Source organism: Tursiops truncatus, chromosome 3, assembly GCF_011762595.2.
Source record: "Tursiops truncatus isolate mTurTru1 chromosome 3, mTurTru1.mat.Y, whole genome shotgun sequence".
Classification (NCBI taxonomy): domain Eukaryota; kingdom Metazoa; phylum Chordata; class Mammalia; order Artiodactyla; family Delphinidae; genus Tursiops; species Tursiops truncatus.
In genome coordinates, this window is record NC_047036.1 from 36,036,488 (window position 1) to 36,049,811 (window position 13,324).

Here is a 13,324-nt window from a genome sequence, read left to right on the forward strand (position 1 = left end):
AGGGAGTTTCTTGTGACACGTTCTAGGTTCTGATTCCCACATGCTTGGCCCTAGGTATCCTGAAATCCGCCCCTCTCCTGCTCCCTGGAAGGCACCTACTCAATGCTGGCCTGCTGGCTGCTAGCGTGGGTGGAATCATCCCATTCATGATGGACCCCAGCTTCACCACTGGCATTACCTGTCTGGGCTCTGTGTCAGCTCTGTCTGCTGTCATGGTAAGAGGTCAGAGATGGAAAGCACATTCTTAGCGAGGAACTAAGTATTTTGTTAGGTTACAGTCTAATCTTATTTCTATCTCTTCAAGACCCCTGATGGAATAAAAATGTTTTAAAATGCTGTTATGTATTCATCTGTGGATAGTCTGGAAAATATAGAAAAGTGTAAGGAGAAAATTACTCTTTCTCTTCACTTACTAATTCCTGTCAAAGTTGTCACATGTGACATCTTTTTTGCTCTGGGGTCTTTTCACTGGATCAATGTGTTGGTGAATGGGAATTTAAAAAGCCAGGGGTTTCATTTCTGTTCATTAGGTGCCTGCTGTGTGACAAGCCCTATAAAATAAGTGTCAGAGAGTCCCTGCCCGTTAGTTGCTCTCACATTTGTTGGAAGCTCTGATACCAAACCAAATAATCATATGAAATGAAATGCTTTTAATAAACCCTGTGTGTTCAGTGAGGGAGTTCAGTGAAACCTTTCAGGATAGGTTGGCCCCCCACTTCCTCTCCAGTTACTGCTTTAGTATATGGATACCTACAGTATTCTTTAGGTGTCTGTATGTCACAGTTTAGCATTCTATTTATAGCAGTGTATAGAGCAGTGTATAGCTCTGTGCCATTCACTGATTACTTCATGTTTGTCTAGTATACTCTTAGTATATACTTTATAGACAAGGTTTATGTTTAAAAATTTTTAAATCATCTACAGTGCTTAGCACAAAGTTAGACATACAGTAATTGCTTAGTCACCCTAAACCCTATCCTCAGATTTTCAAGCTAGTAAGACTGGGCTTATATTTTAGTTTTAGCTGCTTCACTTGGCACCAACAGGACCCTCCTCATCAGCTAAAGTCATAAACACTGTGACATTTACTCAGCGCTGTTACTTTTTTCCGAGTGTAGACCCCTCTCCAGTTTTTGCCTGCTCTTCATCACTCCCTTTTAGGGATTTAGGGATTGTTTTTGCACAGGGGTTGTGGTTCAGCGTTTGCACTTGTTATATCTGTAGGAGAGTTGGTCCGACAGGGGTCACTCGGTCATTACCAGGTGTGGAACTTACATGTAAATGTATTAATTGGAAAACCGGAATGATTAGGAGCCATGATGCTCAGTGTCAGAGGTTTCTTTTCATTGCATGAATTTTGAGTTCCACTCTGGTTTTTCTGCTAGGGTGTGACTTTGACGGCTGCCATTGGGGGTGCTGACATGCCCGTGGTCATCACGGTGCTGAACAGCTATTCAGGCTGGGCCCTGTGTGCAGAGGGCTTCCTGCTCAACAACAGTCTGCTGACCATCGTGGGTGCGCTCATCGGCTCCTCCGGTGCGATACTGTCCTACATCATGTGTGTGGTAAGGAAACAGCCAATGGAGGAAAAGGAAATGCTGTTCTGAAAATGAGGACCTGTTTGTCATTTCTTTTATTTGCAGTAAAAATGACTGTGTTGGTTCTTTTTCTCTCCAGCAGAAATATCAGAGTGTTTCGTTTGAATACATTTGCCATACTGCTTTTAAAGTACACAAGTGTAGATAACTTGGAAAATTAAGTATAAGATAAAAATCTTCTAACTCCCTCCATCTGGTGATAAACACTTAAGATTTTATTTCCTTCTATTCTTTTTCTTCGTGTATTGCATATCTGTGTGTTTACTTATCTGATCATATTGTACACTGTCTTACGTTGAATTTTTTTTTTTTTTTTTCCCCCGGTACGCGGGCCTCTCACTGTTGTGGCCTCTCCCGTTGCGGAGCACAGGCTCCAGACGCACAGGCTCAGCGGCCATGGCTCACGGGCCCAGCCGCTCTGCGGCATGTGGGATCTTCCCGGACCGGGGCACGAACCTGTGTCCCCTGCATCGGCAGGCGGACTCTCAACCACTGTGCCACCAGGGAAGCCCACGTTGAATTTTTTTAATCTTCCAAATTATAGTCTTACCACTTTCTTATCATTAAAAATGCTTTTTAAATATGATTTTAAGGGTCTTCATACTAATCTAGAATATGGATATTCAAGATTTATTTAATTTTCCCTAATGCTGTACTTTAAGGTTGTTTGATTTATCTTTCTCTTTGTACCTAAATACATTTTGGCACTTCTGATTTTTGTCTTAGGATGATTCCTAGAAGTGAAAGGGTGTGCTCGTTTTTTGGGCTCTGCCTACTTACTGCTGTGTGGTTTCCAGAAAGCTTGCTCCAATTTACACTCCCACTCGTCATCTGTGAGAGTGCCTATCTTGAAGTTTTGTGGTCAGCATGATTTAGAAAAAAAATTAACAAGACACATACTTCCTAGCTTCCTTTTTGTTTCTAATTCTCTTCTTAATGGCAAGAAGATATCCTGCAAATAATTAAAGTTTTGACTAAAAAACTTTTTCAAATTATAGCTATTATTCTCTAAATAATTGTTTTGAATGGCTGTGAAAGGACAAGCATGAAACTGGGTGAAGTTAGAATGTGACTTTATGCTGATTAATAACTCAGGCAGAAAAATAACTTCACCTTCATTCTTTTATTACAATTATAAAAATACCTTATTTTACAACTCAGAATTCCTCTTACGTCTTTAATTGAAAAATCTCATTGCAAATTGAATGCTGAAGTTATCTTTTCATAATAAAAAAATTAGTTTGCTTTGGCTATATTGTAAAAAACAAAAATTTGAAAGCCTAAGTTCAAAACAAGCTGAGAGGTTTTAAATTAAATCCCCCAAGTTCAAGGAGTTTGGACAGGTGTTTCCTACTGGAAAAGTGTCAGGATTTGGAGTTTTTATTTATTTAAAAATACATTTATTTATTTTTTAATTTATTTTTATTTATGGTTGCTTTGGGTCTTCATTGCTGCGCGCGGGCTTCTCGTTGTGGTGCGCGGGCTTCTCATTGCGGTAGCTTCTCGTTGCAGAGCACGGGCTCTAGGTGCATGGGCTTCAGTAGTTGTGGCTCGCGGGCTCTAGAGCGCAGGCTCAGCAGCTGTGGCGCAGGGGCTTAGTTGCTCCGTGGCATGTGGGATCTTCCTGGACCAGGGCTCGAACCCATGTCCCCTGCATTGGCAGGTGGACTCTCAACCACAGCCCCACCAGGTAAGCCCGAGGATGTGGAGTTTTTAAAAACAAATGTTTATGAAGGAGAAAAATTTATTCAGTTGTATTAGAAATAGTTTTCTCTAAAAATGAACTTTTAACCCTTAGTTTGACTTTGCTTCATTTGGTGAATTTCAGTGACCAGCAGGGGGCAGCAGATTGTCATTAATACTTAACAGTTTGTCAAATACTGATTTTAAAATTAAATGGGAGTATTTGTATTTTTACAAGGCCAGTGGCATACTTATGGGGAGAGGAAGTCGGGGCTTGTATATTGTTCTTGGAGTGTCAGCATGGGTACCTTCTTATCTTTATCCTTTTTCTCTTAAATGGTTTTCTTTAGGTTCTTAAATTTATCAACAGTATTTCCCAAATTTCTGTCTGTGTCTTTTATTTCCTCTCCTTTCCCTTCTTTATTTAGTTTCTTTTATTGTTGATTATAGTAACTATAGTAACCTTTGCAGTAGCATTAACTAGAATAAGGTATAAAAGGCACTTGTTGAAAGTACTCTTTTCTACATGTGCTTTTGTAATTATACCATATTTCTCTTAATTTTTATCCATTCTTTCATATTTCTTGATCTGTTTTTTCTAGTTCTTCTGTTTCTTTTCTTTCTGTTTCCACTGCCTCAGGCATGCCATTCCACTGTCAGCATACCTCAGATATTTTTTATTCCTATATTGTATGTAAGGCTAACAAGGTCTCATAGCTGTCTGTGACCATAAGTATCACACTGGGTCAGATATGTTTTTTGTAATAGTAAATTGTAGTAATTTGGATTTGAAAGCAGTTGAAGCTTTAATTTTTAAAAAATATTACTCAGTTGCAAAAATAAAAGATGTTTAATGAAACATCTTTCATTAAGGAAATAGAAAAAGATAAATAAGGATATAAAATAATCTATAATGCCATTACCACTTAACTGTTAACACTTAATATCTAATTCTTGTCTTTTTTCATATGTATATATTTAAATACATTCTATGTTAACGTTTAATTTTCTAACCAATAAATTTTAGTGTCTACATGTTATTGTATCACAAACATATACCATAATTTATTTATCCAAGTCCATGATATTAGTTGTTCTTAACTTTTTTTTTCTGCAGTATTCTTCCTTGTGTCTTGTTTATTATTTTCTTAGGTCAAATTTCTATAAGTACAATTACTTGATTAAACGGAATAAGATCTTTTTGTTGGGTGTAGATATTGATAAATTGATCTCCAAAGGACTCTGCAGTCAAAGCTCCCACCAGTGTGATGTGCAGAGTGCTTGTTTTACTGCTCATGTTCTACTCCTATGACTTATTACAAAACAGACAAGACAACAACAAAAACACACCTGCATGGTTTTCAATTTCAAAGATAGAAATTTCCTTTTCTTCTAAGTTTTCCTGCTCTGACTTTTCACATTAATACTCATTGACTCTTATCTTTATTATAAGAAATTGTTTATTTCTTATAATAAACTGTTTATTATAAGAAACTTTCTCCATGGCTTGTGCTTAGCAGCTCAGAGTGGTTCATAATAATAATATAAGTGAAATAGCTCCTCGTAATTGGGCATAGTAGAATATGCTGGGTGCTTTACAAATATTAACTCTTTTGATCCCCAAACTAATTCTGGAGGTAGGAAATATTATTCTCACTTTACAAGATATTTTAAGACACCATTTATTTATTTATTTATTATTTTTTATCTTTTTAAATTTATTATTTTATTTTATTTTTTGGCTGCGTTGGGTCTTCATTGCTGCATGTGGGCTTTCTCTAGTTGTGGCGATCGGGGAGCTACTCTTCATTGTGGTGCACAGGCTTCTCATTGCAGTGGCTTCTCTTGTTGCAGAGCACAGGCTCTAGGCACATGGGCTTCAGTAGTTGCAGCACGTGGGCTCAGTAGTTGTGGCTCGCGGGCTCTAGAGCGCAGGCTCAGTAGCTGTGGCGCACGGGCTTAGTTGCTCCACGGCATGTGGGATCTTCCCGGACCAGGGCTCGAACCCATGTCCCCTGCATTGGCAGGCGATTCTCAACCACTGTGCCACCAGAGAAGCCCTAAGACACCATTTATTATTCGCCTTTGTGTTTATGGAGCCTGCCCTAGCACCTGGCACATTCAAATGAATATAATAATTGTTAAATGAACATTAGATGAATATTCTATTTGTTAGCTCATTTCACGTTTTGGAATCCTCTCCAGATAGGTTATGGTAGCAGAAGCACTACCACATATCAAACATCTATTAATATTACTAGTATGTTTACCTTCATTATTTTGTTATTTATTGAAGGAAACATGCAAGTCCAAACCAGCACAGAGTGGTTTTATTATGTGAGAGGGAATGGAATGCACCCTAAGTGTAATCAGCATCCCGAAAATTGAATTTTTGTTCTGACAAAGAATTCTTTTGGGTATCCTCTGAGCCTAATGCTTGGTTACACAACACCCAGTATTATAAAAGCTGAAAAATGTTGACAGTGTCAAACAGCCAGCTCAAATGAATGATTTGCTTTCTATCCAGATGTCGTATAGACATTAAACTCTTTATGATTTTGCAGTCCATTTACTTGAGATAGTGTCCAGATTGCCTGGGATATAGAAGGCTTACAAAAATGCATCGGCATTCTCCGAGCAAATTTTCTGATTTTTGCACTTTGCTGCTTGTTTCCAAATGAAAAGAAAACAGAATGAAGTAGATCAAAGCCAAACCAAAAATAACTTTTTTTTGCCTTGCAATCAACAAATTAGCACCTACAAAGCATTGAAATGAGAGATGCTAGTCAATGGTGTACATGTTGTTATTGCTTTGTCTGTATTATGACCTTTCCTTTGTTTTCATATTTATTTCTTAGTTTGCTTGGAATTATGTGAATTAAGGATCTCTTTAATGTAGCATACAATTTTCATTACAGGACTTAATAACTTGAAAGGAACAGTCTTGGACAGTGTTGCAAATACTTTGTCTTGGAAGTTGGCAACTCTTCAATCTGTGGATCAGTGGTCACAGGATAGTCTCATTAATCACTTAAGCAAGCAAAAAAAAAAAAAAAAAAAAAAAGAAGGAAACAAAACAAAGCCCTAAACCCTAAACATTTGTTGGAACTGTGATGTTGCGTTGGTAAATTCAGAGATGAAAATTAATTTAGTTTAGTTTTTAAGAGACCACATGGAATTAGCTTAATGGTGATATGATTGTGGATATGTATTTAACAAGTTGACTTTGATTGTTAAACTACTGTGTGGTTTCCTAATTTCTCTTTGTAAGATACCATCAGAAGTGGGTACACATTAATAAAATGTCCTCAGAAATTCTTTCCCTCTCCTCCATTCAGTTTTATAGGAAGAAAAGGAGGGTTCCTTTTAAGCCAAGTTAAAGTGGTCATATTCTTCTACATTCTGTGCCTCTGTCATCTCTCCCTTTATACAGGACTGTGTGATGCAGGTGATGAAGCCTCTTTGTACATTTCACTTTTTTTTTTTTAAAGTAATCTATTGCAGAAATATCTCAGTGTCTGAAATTGGCCTTTGAATCAGTTTTTAAGGGCAAGAATTTGGTAGAATGTATTTCTGGTAATTTTGTTTCAGAATCCTGTGATTTAAAACTAGAAAAGATTTATCAAAATCAGCAAATGTTGAATGTTTGGGAAGTGTCAGGTATGGCTATTTGGATTTTCATTCAACCTTGGATTTAAGTATAGGAGGTTGTGTTAAGAATTTAAAACTCCACGTTGGATTGAGATGAAGAACTTAATTAAAAGCATCACTTTAATTTTTCTCTGACCCTCTTGTCTGTTAGTAATATGCATAAATATATTCTGAACTTTATTTTATATGTAAGAAACTTAGACAAATCCACCAGACTCTGGGCTTTATGAAATGTGAATGTTATATCTGGTAAATGGGGTTAGGTCAAAAGAACAATTTAAAAAACTCTGACAACATTTTGATCCACATCTTTGAAACTTATGATAAGTCAAGTGTGGCCCTTTGCTCCTCTTCTCTGCTCGTTTCTTCCCTGCCTTTGCCTCTGTCCCACTTCTGCAGTATATGTAATTTTCTCTCCTAAGGTGGTAGCAAGCTTGCCTATCTTTGGATGAGTGGTTATGTTTTTTTTTCTCTGATGTGTTCCTTATCACTGAAAATCTCCAGGTGCTTTTTGCTCTTTAAAAATAAAGTGTTGTCTTTTTTTTAAAGTATAGGTTGACACTTATATAGCTTTAAAATAGTATAACTGATGGATCAATGATATGTTTATTACAACCCTTAAAATAGGATTTAATTTTTTGGAATTCTTTATGAAGTGATACATTCAGCTATGATCATTTAGAATGACTACTTTGATCACACAGTGATTTGAATTCTTAAAATTTTTTTTTTTTTCGGTACGCGGGCCTCTCACTGTTGTGGCCTCTCCCGTTGCGGAGCACAGGCTCCGGACGCGCAGGCTCAGCGGCCATGGCTTACGGGCCCAGCCGCTCCGTGGCACGTGGGATCTTCCCAGATCGGGGCACGAACCCACGTCCCCTGCATCGGCAGGCGGACTCTCAACCACTGCGCCACCAGGGAAGCCCCTTAAAATGTTTTTGATTACTCAAAACATCTAGTTTCCTGTCTTTTTTTTAACCACCACACCTCTAGAGGTCTCCAGTTTTCAAAACCAGATCCGTTATTGTCACATATTCCAGCCGTGGTGTTTGTATGGTACTTTGTTGGATGATTGTAAATGAGCATGCAATAAATGCCTTCCTCTTACTTTTTCCTGACATTATTTTTCTAGTTAAAAGATGGGTGTAAATTTTAGCGAAGCAGTGTATAAACTAACTCATTTACGTTTTTTGGAAGTGAAATATTTTAGAAGGCTAATGATGAATCCAGTCACTTCTGTTATTGCTTCATGGAGCTGTAGTTGATTTGGAAAATAAGACAGTATCAACTCCCACATTTCCTTTTTTCCTGATGACAGAGGGCAGCAGACTTCTAAATGATAGGGATCCCTGTCCTTTGATTCCTCCCTGTTGCCTTTTGACAGCTTGCAGCTGGTATCAGAATTCACCTGAGATCCGTAGAGTCCCCTTGTAAAATTTCTTATAGCTGTCATTCTCTTTTACTCTGGTGAAATACATGTCAATATGGAGGTAGAACTTGCTCAATCAGTACACAGATAATAATGACTAGATCTGAGTTTTTCACATCTATGTCAATATGACTGGTAATTTTCCATTAAATTTTTAAAAATTTATTTTGACTGAAAAGATATCAGTGTACCCTTGATTTTATAGAAAAAAATGATGTGATTTCCCAGATGTCTTCTTATCCTTTAAATTTTTGAAATAATTTTCAGAAGCTAGATCAAATTGGTTTGGTTACGATGTTTTAGGTGATCAAATAAGCCTCTTCAAATGATTCTGAATACCATATACACAGGATTCATACCATTTTCAAAAGTTATGCGGATTAAGCTCTCACAGCTACAATTTTACTCTCCAGGCAATGAATCGCTCCCTGGCTAATGTGATTCTTGGAGGCTACGGTACCACTTCAACAGCTGGTGGAAAACCCATGGAAATTTCTGGCACACATACAGAAATCAACCTTGACAATGCAATTGACATGATTCGAGAAGCTAATAGCATTATTATTACTCCAGGTAAAAAACCAAAACCCCAAAGCAAACAAACAACCTGTAATAGCTGTTGTAATTGATTACATTAAAGTAATTTCTTGTAATAGGGAAAAAAATCAAAGTGGAACGTCTTCACTTTTGAAAACGTAATGGAAATTTAGAAGCAGCCCTGTGATTACTAAGTGGAAAGTCCTGAGAATTCTTGGCTTAGGTTAATATACTGGGAATCACATAGAGATTCTATAAATTGAGGAAGTGGATTCTACCTGTGTCTTTTTGTGGTTCTGTACAAATGTTTAAATCATCTTTGAGTCTTGGTTATTTTTTTTTCTCATTGGTAAATTTTGGGCCTATGTCAGCATTAAATTAGTATATGAAAGTGTCTAACTTACTTGTTAGACTCGCTCAGTAAAGGTTAGTAAATGTTAATATCTTTATATCCAAAAGTAAATGTTTAAAAAATCACTGAGAATCATGTGGTTTCCAACAAGATGAGGTAACAAGGCCCAGTAGAAAGGACTTCATCTAGAAGTCATAACACCTTACTTCTGTTTTTAATTTTGCCTCTGACAATTGACATATGTGGACCAAGTCAGTTAATCTCTTCAGGCCTCAGTTTCCCAGTTTTCTGAGGTTTAGCCCAGTACTTCTTTACTCATCGCAGAATGCTGTTGTATTTATTACAGGCGATACATTGATTCCAGATTAGGATTTTTAACTCTATCATGCTATCATAGAAGTTTTCTATAAAGAAAATCAATTGATTTGATATGTGTGTAGTTTGCTGGTTGGTTATATACTAAGATGTAAATAAATGACAAACCTTAGCAGGATTGAATATTCAGGTGCAAGCCTTCTCAAGTGGAGGCAATATCATTTTCTAGGGGCGTTTGAAACACGTGGGTTTGGGGTTGTGGTTTGTCTCCAGGACGGGGCTGCTACTGTCAGCTGGTGTGTGGGAGCAGGTAAACTAAATATTCTGTAAAGCCTGGGACATTCCTGCAGCATGGTTTGTCCCAGCCAGAGCGCTTTGGCATTACCTGTTGAGAAACGCTGTGCTGGAGTGAGAAGGGGGAGAGTAAGAGACAGCACTCTTTTCCCTTTAGGCATTTTCCGTCTAGTGGAGAAGTGAGATAGATAAATAATGCACGGTGGGTTATGATAGGGCTGAATTGGATGATATAGACACTTTTTCTACCATGGGAAACCTAAGAAGGACTGTTAGGAAGTGAGGATTTGTATGGGGCCCTAGAGGATGGATGGCACTGGGCGGGGGCAGAGGGAGTACCTTGAGCAGAGACTTGGTCTTTGGAAAAATGAGTGTAGGAAAGTGGGGACAGATGTGAGATTCATTGCACAGAGAGGAGGGACAGAGCACAGGGGTTCAAGGGGAAGGGAGATGACTGACATTTTCGGTCATACCTGTAGGACCATCAGAAATACGGAACACTGTATTCATTTATTTATTTTTTGGCAGAGGGGGAAGGTTTTAAGTTCTTATTTGGAGACATTAAGTTTATGGTGGAGCTGGGACAGCGGACAGGCTGAACTCGAGCTCAGTGAGCCTGGAGACAGGTTGGGAACCGTCAGGTGGTTGTTGAAGCCGTGGGATGGGCTGAGATTTTCCAAAGAGAGAATGAGGTGCAAAGTTAAAGCCCTGGGGAGCTTCATCATTTAAGGGCGAGGGCACAGAAGGAGAAGATCTGTTCAAGAAAATCGAGGAGGAGTAGTGACAAAGTCAGGAAGGGCACCAGGGGACTGTAATGTTATCAAAGCCAAGTAGGGAGACAGTTTGAAAATGTTTATGTGAGAGCAAGTGAGAGCCTGTGCACAAGTGTGTGTGTGTGTGTGTGTGTGTGTGAGTGTGTGAGTGTGTATGTGAGATGTGTGATATGTGATGTAGGGAGCGAGTGCCTAGCAGTGTCAGACACTGTAGGAGACTGAGAAGGGACCATGAGAATTTGAATTTGAAATTTAGGCCAATATTTTTAAAAGTGCATATTGTAAGTTTTTTGTTTTCACCTCTAGTCCTGTTAACTGATTGCCCTTTTTGGCATAAAAATATGTTTCAATCAAGAGAGAAATTGTAGTTCATACAATCTGAAATAAAACCCCATTCTTCTGTGTTCTTAATGTTCCTTGTAGGCTACGGTCTCTGTGCAGCCAAAGCTCAGTACCCCATTGCTGATTTGGTAAAGATGCTCTCCGAACAGGGCAAAAAAGTCAGGTAAGTGCTTGCAGTTCGTGTGTTAAAGGAAAGGAAAATAGATGACCTCCTTTCCCTCCTTTCGGTGACTGTTTCTTCAAGTGGAGTTTTACCTGTGAACACTAGGTAGAGAAACTATTATAAGTTGTAAAAGACTCTATTCTAGCCTTAGGCTTACCTGTTAGTCGTCGCTACCTCTGATAGCCTCGAACCTAAATATAGTCTCATTTTAGAAAAGGAAATTTTATTGTACTAAATTCCAGGATAGTTATCAGTAGGGAAAAAGAGAAACCTGGTTTCTCTGTGGTTTGATTTGGGGAAGGAGGTCAAGCAAGGCATCTGTATCACGTCAAGTTGTGTCTTTTTGGTGTCTGTTGTTTACACTGAAGAAAAACATCTCAAATGAGTGGTCTCTGAAGGGTGAGACCCGGTGGTGAAACTGTGGCTGGTTAATAGTTGACTGATAAAGCTCTCACACTCAGGCTGGAAAAGACTGCAGAAAAATTTCTTTTCCTATATATAAAATAGGTAATCAATAAAGCCATACACTTTTTGAATTGTGAATTAGAATGGCAGCTGTTCCTGCTACTTGCCATTTGGGCACTGGACTCTGCTCTTGGGCGGATATTAAGCAGAATGGCAAAGTCAAGGACTCTGCATTTCTAGATTATTCCCCATGACCTTGGATAAAGCGTTTTGTGGGGTGTAAAAATCGGGCGGGGGGTGGTGAACCCTTGCAGTACTTTGCGTCTGTTCTGCGCACCTTTGGATCCACGTTCTGGAACTCCGCTGTTAGGAAGCAGCGAAGAAGGGACCGTCTGGAGTTGTCCCTGGAGCATAGCTGCTTCGTGTTGCGTGGGGAGACGGGTTCCCTAGCAGTTTCACTGACACGGTACCGTAAGTCAGAGCGGCAAGATAACTCTCTTGTTAAATACAATTAGTTTGTTCACCAGGATGTTAATGTATGTTGACAAAACAGTTAATGTCTGTTAATAAAAATTCCTTTGAGCTGTCAATCTTACACTTTTGTCTGGAGGCAGATGATAAGAAAATAAGCCACAGTGTGCCTAGAACTAGTCAGACTACCTGTGCCAGACTGGATGCAGAGTCCTATAATCTCCAGCTTGAATGTCCCAACTATTAATAGCGGTAAAAGAGACTTAGATGATGAAATCAGAGGGTTATCTAAAATATTTTAGTGTCAGCTACATTTTATTTCTTCCCTTCTTCTCACCCTTTTTTTCCTTCTTCAGTCCTTTTCTTGCTTTTGACCTATATAGTGAGTCTGTGCTTTTCAAATACACAGAATCAAGATACTGTTTCATGATAGGACCATCGTTTCTGTGATGTAGACAGTTTCCACGTTTGGTAAAACCTTAGATGAATTGAAGATAGAAAATGAGAAAAGGCATCCTCTTTGTTTTCTACTTTTCACATAAAAGGTCTCATTTTCATAACTTATTCCTGTTTTCGTAGAGGGTGTTAAACAGTGCTTCCCTTTTAGTCATAGTCTTGCCACTTAAAGCATTTGCAGACCTGCAAGTGGAAAGGATGTGTTACAGAATCTTTCATGATTTTCCTAAAAAGAAATTGTTTCTCTTTATTCAATCCACATGTGAAAAATTCTAATGTATTAGTAATGCCTTCTATCACCACATAACTGTTTAGGAGGTGAGTGGCAATCATAATAAAACAGAGAAAGATGGCTTTCATGTCTTAGTTATCCTTAGGGAGGGGAATGATTAATTTGACATACCTCTCTTATTACCCACTGGTCAGTCCAGGTTGTGGGTGCAGGTTGAGCAGCTTGACGGAAGGCAGGATGTGAAAGGAAAGGAATTAAGAGGGAAGGAAAAAAATCATCTGAAAAAAAAAGGGATAAGACAAATGAAAGTTTAGTTTCTGACCTGATTAAAATTTGAATTTTATCCATGAGGACATAATATAAACTGCTGTTTTAAGAGGAGGATTTCTGTCACACTGCATTGGAAAAGTAATTATTTGACTTAAGATTTATAGCAGATATTTAATTAAACATATATGAAGAGTTTCTCAGTTATAATTTGTTTTTTATTGAAGTAATTCTGTGGCCAGAGCATCAGGCTTTTCATGAGAGCTTTTGTTTCATATAATCGTCATCGATTTTTCAAATAAGTTATGAATAATAAATTTATTAATAATTTATTATGTAGGATCAGAATAAAATTA

The 13,324-nt window shown here is 38.2% G+C and overlaps 1 protein-coding gene across 8 annotated transcripts in view; it reads left to right on the forward strand.

Annotated features, from left to right (window-relative positions):
* NNT (nicotinamide nucleotide transhydrogenase) overlaps positions 1-13,324 on the forward strand; it is a 93,043-nt gene that overhangs the window by 58,340 nt on the left and 21,379 nt on the right. For all 8 annotated transcript variants that reach the window (XM_033852850.2, XM_019930059.3, XM_073802092.1 and 5 more), the window contains 4 exons: positions 55-215; positions 1,386-1,565; positions 8,775-8,934; positions 11,056-11,137. In XM_033852850.2, the coding sequence (XP_033708741.1) occupies positions 55-215; positions 1,386-1,565; positions 8,775-8,934; positions 11,056-11,137 (583 nt within the window). The remainder of the gene's footprint in view (positions 1-54; positions 216-1,385; positions 1,566-8,774; positions 8,935-11,055; positions 11,138-13,324) is intronic.